Genomic DNA, 19,107 nt, shown 5'->3' with positions numbered 1-19,107 from the left:
AATAAAGGAGACTATGATGGTATGAGGGCGGAATTGACTGGGAAAATAGATTAAAGGGTAAGATGGTACATGAGCAGTGGTGTTCATTTAAGGAGTTATTTTACAACTTTCAAAACAAATATATCCCACTGAGGAAAAAAGGGTGTAAAAGAAATGACAGCCATCCGTGGCTAAGTAAAGAAATTAAGGATAGTATCTGACTAAAAACAAGGACATATATGGTAGCCAAACTTAGTGGGAGGATAGAAGATTGGGAAGTCTTCAAAAGACAGCAAGAAGTAACTGAAGGATTGATTAAGAAAGGGAAGTTAGATTATGAAAATAAATTAGCAAAAAATATAAAAACAGATAGCAAGAGTTTCTATCGTTATATAAAAAGAAAAAGGGTGGCTAAGGCAAATGTAGGTCCCTCAGAGGATGAGACCGGGAAATTAATGGTGGTAAACATGGAGATGGCAAAAATGCTGAACAAATATTTTGTTTCAGTCTTTACGGTAGAGGACACTAAGAATACCCCAACACTGGACAAACAGGGGGCTCTATGGGGGGAGGAGCTAAATACGATTCAAATCACTAAGGAATTGGTACTTAGTAAATTAATGGGGCTCAAGGCAGATAAATCCCCTGGACCTGATGGCTTCCATCCTAGGGTCTTGAGGGAAGTGGCAGTGGGGATTGTGGATGCTTTGGTAATAATTTTCCAAAATTCTCTGGACTCGACAAAGGTCCCGGCAGATTGGAAAACTGCTAATGTAACACCCTTATTTAAAAAGGGTAGTAGGCAGAAGGCTGGAAATTATAGACCAGTTAGCCTAACATCTGTGGTGGTTAAGATTTTGGAGTCTATTATTAAGGAGACAGTAGCAGAACATTTGGATAAACATAATTTAATAGGACAAAGTCAGCATGGCTTTATGAAGGGGAAGTCATGTCTGACAAATTTGCTTGAGTTCTTTGAGGACATAACGTACAGGGTGGATAAAGGGGAACCAGTGGACGTAGTGTATTGAGACTTCCAGAAGGCATTCGACAAGGTGCCACATAAAAGATTATTGCTCAAGATAAGAAATCACTGGATTGGGGGTAATATTCTGGCATGGGTGGAGGATTGGTTATCTAACAGGAAGCAGAGAGTTGGGATAAATGGTTCATTCTCGGACTGGAAGCCAGTGGCCAGTGGTGTTCCACAGGGGTCGGTGCTGGGTCCCTAACTCTTTACAATCTATATTAACGATTTGGAGGAAGGGACCGAGTGTAACATATCAAAGTTTGCAGATGATACAAAGATGGGAGGGAAAGTAGAGAGTGAGGAGGACATAAAAAACCTGCAGGGGGATATAGACAGGCTGGGTGAGTGGGCGGAGATTTGGCAGATGCAATACAATATTGGAAAATGTGAGGTTATGCACTTTGGCAGGAAAAATCAGAGAGCAAGTTATTATCTTGATGGCAAGAGACTGGAAAGTACTGCAGTACAAAGGGATCTGGGGGTCCTAGTGCAAGAAAATCAAAAAGTTAGTATGCAGGTGCAGCAGATGATCAAGAAGGCCAACGGAATGTTGGCGTTTATTGCTAGGGGGATAGAATATAAAAACAGGGAGGTATTGCTGCAGTTATATAGGGTATTGGTGAGACTGCACCTGGAATACTGCATACAGTTTTGGTGTCCATACTTAAGAAAAGACATACTTGCTCTCGAGGCAGTACAAAGAAGGCTCACTCGGTTAATCCCGGGGATGAGGGGGCGGACATATGAGGAGAGGTTGAGTAGATTGGGACTCTACTCATTGGAGTTCAGAAGAATGAGAGGCGATCTTATTGAAACATATAAGATTGTGAAGGGGCTTGATCGGGTGGATGCGGTGAGGATGTTCCCAAGGATGGGTGAAACTAGAACTAGGGGGCATAATCTTAGAATAAGGGGCTGCTCCTTCAAAACTGAGATGAGGGGAAACTTCTTCACTCAGAGGGTGGTAGGTCTGTGGAATTTGCTGCCCCAGGAAGCTGTGGAAGCTACATCATTGAATAAATTCAAAGCAGAAATAGACAGTTTCCTAGAAGTAAAGGGAATTAGGGGTTACAGGGAGCAGGCAGGAAATTGGACATGAATTTAGATTTGAGGTTAGGGTCAGATCAGCCATGATCTTATTAAATGGCGGAGCAGGCTCGAAGGGCCGATTGGCCTACTCCTGCTCCTATTTCTTATGTTCTTATGTAAACTTGACAACCTTCACTGTCTAGACTTGCACGTGAAGAGTGAACACATGGGTAAGGTACCAGATGGCTATTGACACCTGTGCAACTGCATTTGAACACAATTCAGCACTGTCAGGTGAGGGTGCCATAAAAGGGGAGAAAATTGGCAAAGAGTAAAATTACTGAGAATTAATTTTAATTATAATAGTTTTTTTAACATGATTTATCTTAGCACAGTATATGTACTTCAATATTTAGTTTGCAACAAAAAGCCTGATCATAATGAAATGATAATCAGCATGCTCAATTTCAAATGTAGCATTCAAAAAAAATCAAATGTATATGCAAAACAGAAAGGGTATTGTGCAATAAGAGAAAAAGGCAAAGGAAAAAATAAAAGTAAGGCTTTTTTTTTACGATAAAGTGTAACACGAATGGGCATGCACAGAAGATGTCCAAGATTATGCTGATCACAGGTATGTGATTGGGCCCTACTTTGACATAAACAAAGCCCGGGAGAAGAAATCAAGCTGCAAGCAATTAAGGAATAGTGAGTCCCATGCCCCCCAAGATCTCGGTGAGGTTTTGAAAATAGTTAGTGTAGGAGTAGCATACCAGCAACAGCATGGGTAACTTTAAATGTTTTAGGGAGATTATAAACATTTATAACAGGTTTGTTATCTTATAGATGTTATTTTCATGGCTATATATTCAACCAGATCAGAAATAAAAATAATAGCTGGAACCACACTGAAAAAATAAATTCAGCTATGTGATTAACTGAATTTGCAGCCTTTCAAATGGCTGCTTTTCCATGGAGTCTTTGCAGATCAATATTTCAGCAAATCAGTCAAGTCAACTTGCTTCTTTGAACCAATGAGAGAAACGTGACAATTCATTTCTTCTGCTAATGAAAGAACGTACGAACTTATATTTATATAGCACCTTTCGCGTACTCAGGATGTCCCAAAATGCTGTACAATCAATTAATTACTTTTGAAGTGTGGTCACTGTTTGTAGGCAAATGCAGCAGCCAAATTCAATACAGCAAGGTCCCAGCAATAAATGAATGACCAGATAATCTGTTTCTGATAGTGTTGGTTGAAGAATTAATGTTGGCCAGGACTCAGAACTCACCTCCTTTTCTTCAAATAGTGCCATGAGATCTTTTACATCCACCTGAACAGGCAGAGGAGGCCTTAGTTTAATGTCTCATCTGAAAGACAGCACCTCTGACAATGCAGTGCTCCCTCAAGTGTCAACCTAGAATCGGTGCTCAAGTCCCCAAGTGACGCTTGAACCCAGGATCTTCTGAATCAGCAGCATGAACAAGGGTGACACGTGACGCCCCCCCCCCGTACAGATTTAATAATGAAGATAGGTATGCATGAGCCCAAATTGTGAGGGTCAGCAGGATATTTGACATTGGGGATGTTTCATAGACAAGCCTGATTCTGTTTTCATCCCACTTTCGCACATATGTACTTTCCAGTTAGGGTCACATAATAATAATGAGTGGAAGCCCTGACTGATTTTTGCCTTCCCTAGCCCAGGACCAATTGCAAGACTCCTATCACCCCTGTAGCTGAGATCAGCTAACTCAGTACAGGTCTGGGAATGAACCTGGAACCTACTTTTCAGGTCTGTTTTGCTCAGCATTACACCGCATTAACTTTAAGTTCAGTAAACAATCAAATAAATCAAGGCATGGCAGGGCAGCTCACACCCATCGAATGCGTGGCTTGTGCCATGTGGGAATTCCAGGACGCTTCCCGTGTCCTGGACAACCACAGGTGCAGGAAGTGTCGTCAGCTGGAGGTGCTCGAGCTCCTGATTTCGGAGCTTGAGCAATAGCTGGCATCACTGCAATGCATCCCTGCAGTGCATCCGCGAGGTTTAGAGCTACGTGGATAGCACGTTTCAGGAGGTGGTCACCCCGCAGCTTAAGAAAGTGCATGCAGAGAGGGACTGGGTGACCGCAAGACAGACAAGGAGGACCAGGCCAATAGTGCAGGAGTCCCCTGAGGGTATCTCACTCTCCAACCAGTATTCAGTTCTGAATACTGGTGGGGGAAGAGGGTTCCTTTGGGGAGTGCAGCCAGAGCCAAGTCCATAGCACCATGGGTGGCTCAGCTGTACAGTGGGCAGGAGAAAGGTCAGGACAGCAATAGTGATAGAGGGTTCCATAGTTAGGGGAGCAGACAGGCGTTTCTGTGGCCACAAACGTGATTCCAGGATGGTATGTTGCCCCCCTGGTGCCACGGTCACCAGGAAGGCTGCAGAACATTCTGAGGAAGGTGGGGGGGGGGGGGGAAGGGCGAACAGCCAGAGGTCGTGGTCCATATCGGTAACGACAACATAGGTAGAAAGAGAGATGAGGTCCTGCAGGCAGAATTTAAGGAGTTAGGAAAGAGTTTAGACCTCAAGGGTAGTAAACTCTTGATTACTACCCTTGCGCCTCTAGCCAAGCTGTTCCAGTACAGCTACAACACTGGCATCCACCCGACAATGTGGAAAATTGCCCAGGTATGTCCTGTCCACAAAAAGCAGGACAAATCCAATCCGGCCAATTACCGCCCCATCAGTCTACTCTCAATCATCAGCAAAGTGATGGAAGGTGTTGTCGACAGTGCTATCAAGCGGCACTTACTCACCAATAACCTGCTCACCGATGCTCAGTTTGGGTTCCGCCAGGACCACTCGGCTCCAGACCTCATCACAGCCTTGGTCCAAACATGGACAAAAGAGCTGAATTCCAGAGTTGAGGTGAGAGTGACTGCCCTTGACATCAAGGCAGCATTTGACCGAGTGTGGCACCAAGGAGCCCTAGTAAAATTGAAGTCAATGGGAATCAGGGGGAAAACTCTCCAGTGGCTGGAGTCATACCTAGCACAAAGGAAGATGGTAGTGGTTGTTGGAGGCCAAGCATCTCAGCCCCAGGGCATTGCTGCAGGAGTTCCTCAGGGCAGTGTCCTAGGCCCAACCATCTTCAGCTGCTTCATCAATGACCTTCCCTCCATCATAAGGTCAGAAATGGGGATGTTCACTGATGACTGCACAGTGTTCAGTTCCATTTGCAACCCCTCAGATAATGAAGCAGTCCGAGCCCGCATGCAGCAAGACCTGGACAACATCCAGGCTTGGGCTGATAAGTGGCAAGTAACATTCACGCCAGACAAGTGCCAGGCAATGACCATCTCCAACAAGAGAGAGTCTAACCACCTCCCCTTGACATTCAACGGCATTACCATCGCCGAATCCCCCACCATCAACATCCTGGGGGTCACCATTGACCAGAAACTTAACTGGACCTGCCATATAAATACTGTGGCTACGAGAGCAGGTCAGAGGCTGGGTATTCTGCGGCGAGTGACTCACCTCCTGACTCCCCAAAACCTTTCCACCATCTACAAGGCACAAGTCAGGAGTGTGATGGAATACTCTCCACTTGCCTGGATGAGTGCAGCTCCAACAACACTCAAGAAGCTCGACACCATCCAAGATAAAGCAGCCCGCTTGATTGGCACCCCATCCACCACCCTAAACATTCACTCCCTTCACCACCGGCGCACTGTGGCTGCAGTGTGTACCATCCACAGGATGCACTGCAGCAACTCGCCAAGGCTTCTTCGACAGCACCTCCCAAACCCGCGACCTCTACCACGTAGAAGGACAAGAGCAGCAGGCAAATGGGAACAACACCACCTGCACGTTCCCCTCCAAGTCACACACCATCCCGACTTGGAAATATATCGCCGTTCCTTCATTGTCGCTGGGTCAAAATCCTGGAACTCCCTTCCTAACAGCACTGTGGGAGAACCGTCACCACACGGACTGCAGCGGTTCAAGAAGGCGGCTCACCACCACCTTCTCAAGGGCAATTAGGGATGGGCAATAAATGCCGGCCTTGCCAGCGACGCCCACATCCCGTGAACGAATAAAAAAAAATCAAAAAAACTCCCAGTGCCACGCAGTGAGTATAGAAATAGGAGGATAGAGCAGATAAATACATGGCTGGAGAGATGGAGCAGGAAGGAGGGCTTTAGATTCCTGGGGCATTGGGTCCAGTTCTGGGGGAGATGGGACCTGTACAAGCCGGACGGGTTGCACCTCAACAGGGCCGGGACCAATATCCTTGCAGGGAGGTTTGGCAGTGCTGTTGGGGAGGGCTTAAGCTAACTTGGCAGGGGGATGGAAACCTAAGAGGAGATTCAGAAGAGAGAGTAACAAAGCTGGAAGTGGAAGGCAGAAAAGTAGTAAGTGAAATTGGAAGGCAGCGGAAATAAAGGCCAGCAGCAAATAAGGTCAAAATAGGAAAAAATGTTAAAAAGACAAAATTAAAGGCACTTTATCTGAATGCATGCAGCATTCGCAACAAGGTAGATGAATTGATGGCACAAATTGAAGTAAATGGGTATGATCCAGTTGCCATTACAGAGACGTGGCTGCAGGGTGACCAAGGCTGGGTAATGAATATTCAAGGGTATTCGACATTTAGGAAGTACAGGCAAAAAAGGAAAAGGAGGTGGGGGAGCGCTGTTAGTATAGGATGAGATCAGTACAATAGTGAGAAAGGATCTTGGCTCAGAAGACCAAGATGTTGAATCAGTTTGGGTGGAGCTAAGAAACAGCAAGGGGCAGAAAACATTGGTGGGAGTTGATTATAGGCCACCAAACAGTAGTGCTAATGTAGGGCACAGTATAAAGTAGGAAATTAGAAGTGCATGTAACAAGGGTAATACAGTAATCATGGGGGACTTTAATCTACATATAGATTGGGCAAACTAAATTAGCACTAATACTGCAGAGGACGAATTCCTGGAATGTATACGAGTTGGTTTTCTCGATCAGTATGTTGAACCAACTAAGGAACAAGCTACTTCAGATCTAGTATTGTACAATGAGAAAGGGTTAATTAATAATCTTGGTGTAAAGGAGCCCTTAGGGAAGAGTGACCATAATATGATAGAATTCTTCATTAAGTATGAAAGTGAAGTAGTTCAATCCAAAACTAGGTTCTTAAATCTAAACAATGGATACTATGAAGGTATGAAGCGCAAGTTGGCTATGGTTGATTGGGGAACTACATTAAAAGGTATGACGGTAGACAGGCAATGGCTAGCATTTAAAGAATTAATACATAATTTGCAACAAATATATGTTCCTTTAAGGCACAAAAACCCAACAGGAAAAGTGGTCCAACCATGGCTAACAAGAGAAATTAAAGATAGTATTAAATCAAAGAAAGAGGCATATAAAGTTGCCAGAAAAAGCAGTAAGCCTGTGGATTGGGAGCATTTTAGAATTCAGCAAAGGAGGACCAAGAAATTGATAAAGAAAGGGAAAATCGAATACGAGAGTAAACGAGCGAGAAATATAAAAACAGACTGTAAAAGCTTCTACAGGTATGTAAAAAGGAAAAGACTGGCAAAGGCAAACGTGGGTCCCTTACAGACAGAGACGGGAGAATTTATATGGGGAATGAGGAAATGTAGAGAAATTAAACAAATATTTTGTGTCTGTCTTCATGCAAGAAGACATAAAAAACTTCCCATAAATATTAGAGAATCAAGGATCCGGTGAGAATGAGGAACTGAAGGAAATTAGTATTAGTAAAAAAATAGTACTAGAGAAATTAATGGGACTGAAAGTTGATAAATCTCAAGGACCTGATGATCTACATCCCAGGTTTTGAAAGAGGTGGCTATAGAGATAGTGGAATCATTGGTGGTCATCTTCCAAAATTCTATAGATTCTGGAACGGTTCCTGCAGATTGGAGGATAGCAAATGAAACCCCACTATTTAAGAATGGAGGGAGAAGGAAAACAGGGAAATACAGACCTGTTAGCCCCCAAATGCTAGGCTGAGGTGAGTGGGGCACGTAGAATGAGGGAGGTGGCATGGACATGCCAACTTGTTTCCTAACTGTTCCTACACACTCTCCAACTTAAAGAACAAAAGACAACATAGCAATATAAAAATTGACCTTTTGACCCACTAAAAGACTTGAACAAAAACCTCTCTTTGGAACCAAACCAGAATATGGAAACATCATTGATTTAAGGGGAAGCTAGATAAGCACATGAGGAAGGAAGTAATATAAAGATTTGCTGATGGGGTTAGATGAAGAGGGGTGGGAGGAGGCTCATGCCAGCATAGACCATTTGGGCCGAATGGCCTGTTTCAGTGCTGTAGACTCCAAGCAATATTAAGTAAGTTTGTATTACCAAATGTGCAGGCCATCATATTAAGCTTATATTATTGAAAAATATAGTACAGTGCCCATCTTGGTTCAAGGCTATCTGAACTGAATCATGGCTGGTTCCAGCATCCCTTCAACTAAGTCAGAGGTTCCCAAACTGGGGGACGCAACGAGGTTATCCCAAAGGAGGACAGGCTGGCATAAACTAACAAGCACAAAAGCCCCCAATGCAGCCTCGCATAGCCAGAGGTGGTTTATTATGGGGTGATCTCAGCAAAGCATCTGATCTTTGTTTGTAGAAGTGGATATTAGACCAATCATAGCTATTTTGCTGTTGCACCAGAAGCAGCTCTAATAGTTCCAATATCCACTTCTACAAATTGGCAGGGATTCAAACATCCAGCGATGCTGAATTTGCGCCATAGTGCACCTCTCTGGCTGTGCGAGGCTGCATCGGTGGCTTTCGTACTTATTATTTTGCAGCTGCCAGCACCAACGAGGTAAGCAGTGTCTTTTGGCACTATTATATCAGTTTGCTACCAGTCCAAAGACATCCTCGTCTGAATAGATAGCTGCACTTACCTTACGTTTCAAATGTATCCAACACCCTGAGACACGCCCCCAAATGCTGGGCTGAGGTGAGTGGGGCACGTAGAATGAGGGAGGTGGCATGGACATGAATCTCCAAAGGGGGACTCAGCAAAAAAGGTTTGAGAACCTCTGATCCAAGTTAATTGAAACTTCAATTACAGCCTGCTACAGGTTTTGTTACCTACAAGTATCAACCCTGACTTGGTCAAAATATTCATTGTGAGACTTTTATTGTGTGTTGAACTAGGAATATTTTGAATCCTAATTTGCACCAGTCAACTGATAGAATTTGTACTGAAAGCAATCAATATATTCGCAATGGACTGTGAAATTCTCTTCCTAACTCTACAAGTAGTAATTGTGCAGATACAGGCATTGCTTTGGAGAAAAAACACAGATAATAAAGAGAGAAAATTTTACAAGAATTGTCTTTGAAGTTCTTTCAATTAACTACTGTTTTCTCACAATCATACAATGACAGTATTTTCTATATCCTCAGGGTCACCTGCATGTTTGCTAGCAAATGCAAATGCTAGTATTCCCTTACTCAGGGCAGCAAAATGCTTGGCTAAAAATTACTTACAATGGGCATGATCTCCACCAAATGAGTTTTAATTTCTTAATAAGAATAAGGATTTCCATATTCCCAGGGAGAATCACAGACTAAGACCTTCAAGCCAAGTCATCTTGACCAGGCAATACCCACCACTACGCCGCATATCAGGCCTCAATCTGGGCAAAACTCTTAATTTTTCAACTGGAGAAAGCAGCAACAAGATCCCAGATACATAGCGAGAGATATGAAACATACAGAAAACTACAAGCTCCAAACACCACTAGGTCAGAAGGAAATTGAGGGGTACATTTGTTGTGGAGGTTGAATTTCATTCAAGAATGAAGTTAATAACTAAGATTATTAGGAAATCGAACATTCTTCCTCATTCATTCATTCTTTAACAATTGACGCTTTTATAGCACCTTTCACATAGTATGTCCCGTATTATTTTTACAAGTGTCCAGGGATCCAAGCAGGAAGAGGGACAGAAGTTAGGGGAGATGACTGAAGGCACGTTTAAAAAAGTACTATTGAGGATGCTTTTGAAAGTGGGGAAAGAGGTAGCAAGGCAGAGGGAATTAGAAAGAGAATTTCAGAGTTAAGGGGCATGACAACGAAACATCTATCACCAACCACGGTGGGGGGGCGGGGGGGAGGGAGACGATGACGACGATGACGATACACAGTAAACCAGAGTCAAAAAGCTAGAGGGTACAATTGGAACATATGATTGTGGGGATATTTCAGAGGAGAGTGCAGCAATGCCATTGAGGGATTGAAATAAGGACAAAGATTTTAAAGTTATTGTTGGAGGACAAGGAACCATTGGCGGTCGACAAGGTCTAACTAATAAGAGTCCAGGATTTAGTGCGGGATAGCGCACAAGTGGCAGAGTTCTGGATGTATTGGAGTTTATGTAAGGTAGAGCACGGGAGGCCAGTGAGGAAAGTGTTGGAGAACTCAAGCCTAAAGGTAATGAAGGCATGGATGGGCAATGTTGTGAAGGTGGAAGTAAGCGGTCTTGGTGCTCAGTGGATCGGAGGTTTGAAGCTAAGCTCAAGATCAAACAGGACACTGGGGTTGTGCACCATTGGATCAGCCTGAGTAAACGGGCATGGGGATGACATTGGCGCTTCAGCTATAAAGCTTCTGGCAGGAGCTGAACAGAATGTCTTCAATCTTGCTGGAGAAAATTCTGACTCATCCACAACTTGATATCAGGCAGGCAGTCAGATAGCACAATGGCAGTCAAGAAGTCAATGCTGGGTACCATTTTTGCCTATATAGAAACTGATCTCATGATTACCAAAGATGGCACTGAGGACTGAGGTGCAGCAGGCAGGAAATGAACAGGAGGGATCAAAGATGCAGCTTTGGGCCATGCCTGAGGTGGCAGTGCAGATGGGAGGAAAATTGGAGGAGATGTACTAAGTTCAGACAGACAGCAGCTGAAACCATGATAAAGCAGTGCTAAAAAAAAAAATTGGGCCAGAGGAAAGACAGTGGAGGAAGATGCACTGATCAATTTATGTAGAAAGCCACAGAGACATTGAAGGGGACTATCATTCCATGGTCGTGATTATCATAGGACACTGGTGACTGATGGAGTTTGGACTGGAATCCAGATTGTAAGGATTGGAATTGGGAGCAGTTGGAGAAGTGGGCTGGAGTTGGGTGGTGATGATGCATTCTAATAACTTAGAGACAACGGAGAAGGTGAGCAAAGGGGTTGAAGATGGGTTCAGAAGGAAGGGGTGATGACAGCAGTTTTGAAGGGGAGGCAAAAGTGCCTGCAAAACATGGAGCAGTTGACGAAGCACTGAGCCAAGGAAAGGTGTGTGAGTAGTCAGGAGCTGGGTCGACATAGGGGCAAAGGTACAACTGCAGCTCTCATGGAGGAGATAAGTCTGATAAGGGTTTGGGGGAGAAGGGAAGAGGTGAGGAGAAATTGTTGAGCATTGTGCAATAAGGAATCCTAATAGATATCTGCAATCGATAAGGTGGGGCTGTAGGAGACAGAGACAGCCAAATAGATAGTCTTAATTTTGTATATAAAGAAATACATCATGTTGGAGAAGAGGATAGAAGAAGCTGAGCTGGAGACAGTTAGTTGTGAAGAGTATTTTGGGTTGTTCATGCTCTCCAGGATGATTACACAAATAATAGTATATAAAAAGTAGTAAACAAATCAGAGTCAGGTGCTCTAAAGTCCTACATATTCAGATCAGCTCACAGTACCAAACTACTTATTGTGCTAAGTTGTCAAGACATAAATGCTTGGAGAAAACTGGCAAATTACTCCATCAAAAGCCTTTGATAGAAATTCAACAGATTTTAGTCTGTGTGATGGCCATTCCACAAGCAGAACAAACCCAAACTTTCTTCAGTTGGTTCTTCCCTACCAGAGCAGCACAAAACTTATTTACTCGAGATTCTACTTCCAAACAAAACATAAATAATTGCTTAGATTTGCAAAAAGCCTTTTTTCTATCTACGCATCAGCTATACACATCAAACCATCAAAAAGAAGACCTTTTGATGGAAGCATATGGTGACAAATAAAATTCAGGAACAAAATGGGGCATGAGAATTGTCTTGTCTGTTTACCATGTAAGATATGGCAGATCCATCACTAAAACAAGCAACTTGCTGAATCTTTGTTTCAAACTGTATGGTAATATATTAAGAGAAAGAACAAACCGATAAGTCCAAAAGATCCTAATCTAAATTGGTTCAGAACTAAATTCAAGCCAATAATGTGGAATAATCTTCATTAAATAGACTCTTGATTTTTCCTCAATTGCCATTCCTGCCAGTGGTTAATGATGGGCAGTATTAGCAGCAACACAGACTCTCAATGAGTTCCAAAAGAATGTGTGACCTAGCAGTATTTGCAAATAAGACACAGTTGATACTACATTGCATCCTGCTGGGATAAGAAGCACTCCCACTTTGCACTATAAGCTTTCAATGGTGCAGATTTTCCTGGTAGCTAAAAATGTGCTGAAATTCTGATCTTGTTTGGCACACTCTGAAGAGCCAGTTGAAAGCCCCAAAATATTTAGGCTTTTCCTCAACACCGCGCCCGACCCGTCCACTGCCTCTGATTGGTCACGCTGCTTGTCCTACATCCAGTACTGGACAAGCAGAAATTTCCTCCAACTAAATACTGGGAAGACCTAATTGAAGAACGTGTGTGTAATCAAATAAATCGGCAATATAATTATCCAATTCAGAAGGGTGATGGTCCTTCCTCCCCCCCAATACTGATTACACCTAACAGAGACAACTAAAGTAAAAACTGCCTTTACTTTGTGCAAAAGAAAAACAGAAAATGTTGGAAACACTCAGGAGGTTAGGTAACACCAGTTGAGTGTTTCGAGCATTTTCTGTTTGCATTTCAGATTTCCAGCATCGACAATATCTTGCTTTTGTTTTATTGTTTACTTTGTGCAACAAGTTGCTTTAGGATCAGAAATGAAAGCTGGGTCCCACACAACGTACAGTATCAGCTGTGGCTCAGTTGTTGCACTCTCATCTCTGAGTCAGAAGGTCGTGGGTTCAAGTCCCACTCCAGGGACTTAAGTCATCGACCTGAAACGTTAACTCTGTCTCTCTCCCCACATCTGCTCAGCCTGACCTGCTGAGTATTTCCAGCATCCGCAGTGTTTTGCTTTTGATCCAATGATTAGGGTTTTGCATGTATTGTAACGCTATATACACATATATAAAATGTCACCACATCAGACATGTCTTCTCCACACTTGTATGTCTCTTTCACCACGCAGCGCAACGAGCACAAAAATTGATCAGAACGACAGAGCTCCCCTTCAGAGTGTTTCCCTTTACTTCCTCCCTCCCCACCACCACCACGACCACGTCTACTATCCCCGTGTGCTCCTAAAAGTTCACAGCAGCAGCAGTTTCTCGCCCAAGCTTCACTCACCTTCTTCGCAAAACTGACAGCGTCCCTCCTTGAAGCCAAAGTGTTAATAGTACTACGCCGGCTTGCCTGTATCTTAAAAAAAGAAAATGTGGCCGGGAATGTGATGAAGACAGGGCAGGGACAGGGTTTACAAAGTGGAAGGTAGAACCGGGAAAATAAAACGTCCCGCAACGGTCGCAGGTTCCACGGGACGACCGTTGGTCGCGCAACATTCCATGTCAGGCACCGCCGCGCGGCAGCTGGGGTCCTCACACGGGAAAGGTCAGAGGAGGAAGATGGCGGTACCCGCAAGCACTCAGGTGCTATCCTTGTACAGGGTGATGTTGAAAGAAAGCAAGAAGTTTTCCAGCTACAATTATAGGTAAAAAAAAATTAGGAAATGTTATAATTACATGGGCATTTTAAAAAAGAAACTTTTCATACAGTTCAAATAACGGAATGGACGCCACGCTTCAATACCGCAACAACAACTTGCATTTATTTAGTACTTCTAACATAGGAAAGAAAATGCATCGAGGCGTTTTACAAAGGCGTAATCAGACAAAAAAAAAAGAACGCCGAGCCAAAGAAGGATATATTAAGAGGAGTGACCAAAAGCTTGGTCAAAGTGGTGGGTTTTAAGAAGGGTCTTGGGGGGAGGCGGGTAGAAGTAGAAGCAAGTGGATCAGCGGAGCGGCTTAAAGAGTGAATTCCAGAATATGAAGCTGCCAGTGGTTGGGTGAAGGCGTGGGTGATGCACAAGAGGCCAGAATCAGAGGGAAAGAGTTCAGGGGTGGTTGTAGGGTTGGACAAGGTCATAGAAATAAGTAGGGGTGAGATCATGAAGGGATTTTAACCCAAGGATGAGAATTTTAAATTGGGGGACCAGGCGCCAATATAGGTTAGCAAGGACAGGAGTGATAGTTGACTGGGACTTGGCGCGGGATACAGACAGCAGAGTTTTGGACGAGCTGACATTTATAGAGCATGGAGAGTGGGCGGCCAGGCAAGAGACCATTGGAGTAGACAAGTCAATATGCCACCTTTTATCACATTGATAAGAGTTTCAACAACAAATGGGCTGCGACAGATGATATGGAGATGGAAGTAGACGGTCTCAGAAGATATAGCATTGGTAGCTCAGCTTGGGGTCGATAGGATGCCGAGGTTCTGAACCTAGTTCGACCTGATACTGTGGCCAGGGAGGGAGATGGATTCAGCGACAAGGGTACGGAGGGGCCGAAAATGCTGGCTTCGGTCTTGATATTTAACTGGAGGGATTTGTGACTCATCCAAGATTGGATGCTGTCCGCATGCATGTGGATGCTGTGTTTGGATGATGTCACCCAAGGGGCAATGGGCAGATGAGAAAGCGGAGGGGGCCAAGGATAGATCCTTGAGGGACACTGCAGGAAACGGTGTGGCGGTGGGAACGGAAGCCATTACTGGCTATGATTGGATAGGTAAGAGTGGAACCAAATGAAGGCAGTCCCATTGAGTTGGACAACGGAAGGGTGGGGTTGGAAGAGGAAGGTGTTGTCATTTGTGTGAAAGGCTGCAAAGAGGTCAAAGAGGATTAGGAGGGTAAATGCATCATAGTCACAGGCACACAAGGTAGCGTTTGTGACTTTGATTAAGGCCATTTCAGTTGTGTGACGGTCGGAATCCTGATTGGAGAGATGCAACATGGAGCTGTGGGAAATATGGGCATGGATTTAGGAGGTGACAATATGTTCAAAGACTTTGGGGAAGAAAGGGAGATTGGTAATGGGGTGGTAATTTGCAAGGACAGGGATTGAGGACAAGTTTTTTGAGAGAGGGATGATGAGGATGGTTTTGAAAGGGAGGGGGACGTAATGGAGATTGAAAGTGAAGTTGGATAATTAATTTAGTGGCAATAGGGGTCAAGGGAGAAGAAGGTAGAATTCGTGGACAAGATGAGCATTTAGAAAGCACGAGAAGAGATAGGAGAGACACTAGAAAATGACGCAAGACCAGGACTTAGGTAGGAAGGAGCCTGGAGGGAAGTTTGGCTTGGTGGATCGGGAGAAGCAGCAGAGGTAGCTGAACAGTAGGCCATGAGCTCCACACCAGGAGACGGTTGGTAGTGGAAAAATGAAGCCAGGCGGGATGGTTATCTTTGCTGTCCAAAATGATCCTCTGCCAAAACCGCTCACTACCTTAGGAAGATGAGGCATGATAGTTCTTGATAGAGCCAGATCTGATGATGTATGGTTAAACCAGTTGTGCACCAGATTTGCTCAAGTCTGAATCCCTTGGTCTTGAGGGTGTGAAGATGGGTGCTTTACCAAGGTGGACGACCATGATGGGAGAACGGTTTACTGGTGACAAGGGTGTCAAAGGGGGAGGTGAGGGAGTGTTTGAGCAGATCAACAGCCGCAGAAATATTGTGGCGAATGGAAGGCCACGGGCTAGACTGTTAGCAGCTTGAAATGCAAATGACTTGGGGGAGTGTTTATTTCCGGGCCGGATATAGGCAGAAGTCAGATTGGAAGGGGCTAGGGGGATGTGGGTGATGAGGGATACAAAGAAATGGTCGGAGATGGCCTTGTGTGTGTTGAGACCATGAGAGTAGAGAGGTCATGTGCAATGACAAGGTCAGTGGTTGCCATGAATATGGTTAGAACTGTTTATATAGAGGAAAAAGTTTAGGGAGGACAGGAGGGTAGTGAAGTCAGAGAAGAGCGGCCAAGGTAAGTTGAGATAGAAATTGAAATCAAGGATGAGAAGTTGCTCAATGCAAAGCTTGAAAGAGGAAAGGAGAGAGGATATCTCTGGGAGAAACTCAGGATGGGGCTGAGGTAGAGAACGAGGATGTTGAAGGAGAGGTGGGGTGTTGGAACAAAGTGAGGTGTTTGAAGAAGAAGGTGCCAGAGGGGGAAGAGACCATGTGGCGATTTGGCGATCAAGGCAATGCTGTCACTGGCAGTTTGGGCTGGGCAGGTAGTGGAAAGCGTAGCCAGTCAGGGAAGCCCTCAATAAGGGGCAAGGGGTTGCCATACGTGAGCCAAGTTTCCATGATGTCAATACAATCGTTCACAATAAGGTCATGGATGGTGAGGGACTTATTTGTGAATGAATGGACATGCTGGAGGAAAATGCAGATTATTGATCCGCAGAATCCGAGGGGAGGGCGGTGGATGGGGTGAACGGGATGAGAAGGAGTTTGGTGAGGTTAAAAAATGTAAAGTAAGACTTGCACTTATATAGCACCTTTCACAATCTCAGGATGTCCCAAAGTGCTTTCCAGCCAATTAAGTATTTTTGAAGTGTAGTCACTGTTGTAATGTGGGAAACGCGGCAGCCAACTTGCATACAGCAAGGTCCCACAAACAACAATGTGGAAATGGCCAGATGCCATTGAGCCACGGGTGACACCTAGGGGACAGGCGTACAAGTTGCATAAGCATAGAATTACGCTTTTGCTACTGTGGGGGAGGGTTTAAACTAATTTGACGGTAACCAAGACGTAGCGGCAGAGAGGAGAAATGTCATGCATAGAAAACTAGCAGGGACAAATAGCAACAGAATAAAGAATAGTGTAGAAAGTGCAGGAATTAAATGGAGGAAAAAAAGCAAAGCAGACTAGCAAGGTGTTGGAATACATGCCTGTTAATGCGAGGAGTGGTACAAATAAGGTTAATGAGCTGCAGGCACAAGCTGTCACATGGGGTTATGATATATTGACTATAACGGAGACCTGGCTTAAACATGGGCAGGAATAGGAACTAAATGTTCCTGGCTACAATGTAATCAGGAGGGATAGGGAAGGAAAAAAGCAAGGAGGTGGAGAAGGATAATACGTTTCTACAGAAGGGCCCATATACTGGAGGGTTCAAAGACTGAATCTATTAGGTTAGAGTTAAGGAACAGAAAATGAGCTGTTACATTGCTGGGTGTTTCCTATAGACTGCCAAATCATGAAAAGGAGATAGAGGAGCAAATCTGTAGGCAAATTTCAGAGAAATGTAAAAATAATAGAGCAGTAATAGTAGGGGACTTCAGTTATCCTAATATAGACTGGGGGGAAAAACAGTGTAAAGGGCAAGGAGGATGAAGAATTCCTAAAATGTGTGCAGGAGAACCTTCTTAATCAGTGTGTTTCTAGCCCAACGAGGAAGAAAGCAGTGCTGGATCTGGTTCTGGGGAATGAAGTGGGGCAAGTGGAGTGTGTTTCAGTGGGAGAACATCTGGATAATAGTGATCATAATATAATTAGGTTTAAAGTAGTTACGGAAAGGGACAAAAAAAAATCAACGGGGAAAATATCCAACTGGAAGAGAGCCAATTTCAGTGATTTGAGAAGGGATCAAAGATTGGCCAGGTAAACATTAAATGAGCAATGGCAGGCCTTTAAGGCAAAGAGAGAATATGAGGAAAGATTAGCAGGTAAACATAGAAAATAGGAGCAGGATTAGGCCATTTGGCCCTTCGAGCATGCTCCGCCATTCAGTATGATCATGGCTGATCCTCTATCTCAATATCATATTCCCACTCTCTCCCAATACCCCTTGATGCCTTCTGTGTCTAGAAATCTATCTAGCTCCATCTTAAATATATTCAGTGACTTGGCCTCCACAGCCTTCTGTGGTAGAGAATTCCACAGGTTCACCACCCTCTGAGTGAAGAAATTTCTCCTCATCTCAGTCCTAAATGTCCTACCCCGTATCCTGAGACTATGACCCCTCGTTCTGGACCCCCCCCCCCCCGCCCTGGGGAAACATCCTCCCTGCATCCAGTCTGTCTAGCCCTGTCAGAATTTTATATGTTTCAATAAGATCCCCTCTCATTCTTCTAAACTCTAATGAATACAGGCCTTGTCGACCCAATCTCTCCTCCTACGACAGTCCTGCTATCCCAGGAATCAGTCTGGTGAACCTTCGCTGCACTCCCTCTATGACAAGTATATCCTTTCTTAGGTAAGGAGACCAAAACTGCACACAATACTCCAGGTAACATAAAAGAGAACCCTAAAATCTTTTATAAACATATTAAAAATAAACTGATAGTTAAAGGAATGGTGGGGCCTATTGGGGACAAAGAAGGAAATCTTCTTGTGGCGGCAGAGAGCATGACTGAGGTACTGAATGAATACTTTGCATCTGTCTTCACAAAAGAAGAGGATGAAGTTAATGTCTCAGTAGAGGAGGAGGGAGTAGAGATATTAAATAGGATAAAAATAGATAGAAAGGAGGTGCTAAATAGGTTAGCATCACTCAAAGTTAACAAGTCACCCAGTCCAGATGGGATGCATCCTAGGTTGCTGAGGGAAACAAGGGTGGAGATAGCAGAAGCTCTCACCACAATCTTTTAATGCTCCTTGGATATGGGAATGGTGCCAGAGGACTGGAGGATTCCAAATGTTACACCTCTGTTCAAAAAAGGAGAGAGTGATAAACCTGGTAACTACAGGCCAATCAGTTTAACGTAAGTGATCAGAAAACTACTGGAGACTATTGTCAAGGACAAAATTAATTCTTACTTGGAGAAGCATGGGTGACTAAGGGACAGCCAGCACAGATTTGTTAAAGGCAAATCATGTCTGACTAACTTGATTGAGTTCTTTGATGAAGTATCAGAGAGGATTGATGAAGGTAGCGCAGTAGATGTATATA

The 19,107-nt window shown here is 44.1% G+C and overlaps 2 protein-coding genes across 5 annotated transcripts in view; one reads left to right on the top strand and one right to left on the bottom strand.

Annotated features, from left to right (window-relative positions):
• Window positions 1-13,723, bottom strand: part of fars2 (phenylalanyl-tRNA synthetase 2, mitochondrial) — a 475,406-nt gene extending 461,683 nt beyond the window's left edge. For 3 of the 4 annotated variants that reach the window (XM_068001784.1, XM_068001785.1, XM_068001783.1), the window contains exon 1: window positions 13,493-13,715. The gene's annotated coding sequence lies outside the window, so the exon portion shown is untranslated. Of the gene's footprint in view, window positions 1-13,492 lie in introns of all 4 variants that reach the window. The other variant, XM_068001781.1, reaches the window with a different exon arrangement.
• The window catches only part of lyrm4 (LYR motif containing 4), a 228,670-nt gene continuing 223,283 nt past the window's right edge, over window positions 13,721-19,107 (top strand). The window contains exon 1 of the mRNA XM_068001787.1: window positions 13,721-13,853. Coding sequence (XP_067857888.1) covers window positions 13,768-13,853 — 86 coding nt within the window. The 5' untranslated portion in view covers window positions 13,721-13,767. The remainder of the gene's footprint in view (window positions 13,854-19,107) is intronic.

This window comes from Heptranchias perlo, chromosome 2 (genome assembly GCF_035084215.1).
Source record: "Heptranchias perlo isolate sHepPer1 chromosome 2, sHepPer1.hap1, whole genome shotgun sequence".
Classification (NCBI taxonomy): domain Eukaryota; kingdom Metazoa; phylum Chordata; class Chondrichthyes; order Hexanchiformes; family Hexanchidae; genus Heptranchias; species Heptranchias perlo.
The sequence above is the reverse complement of the archived record's forward strand: the minus strand, read 5'-3'. Positions and strand labels throughout refer to the sequence as shown.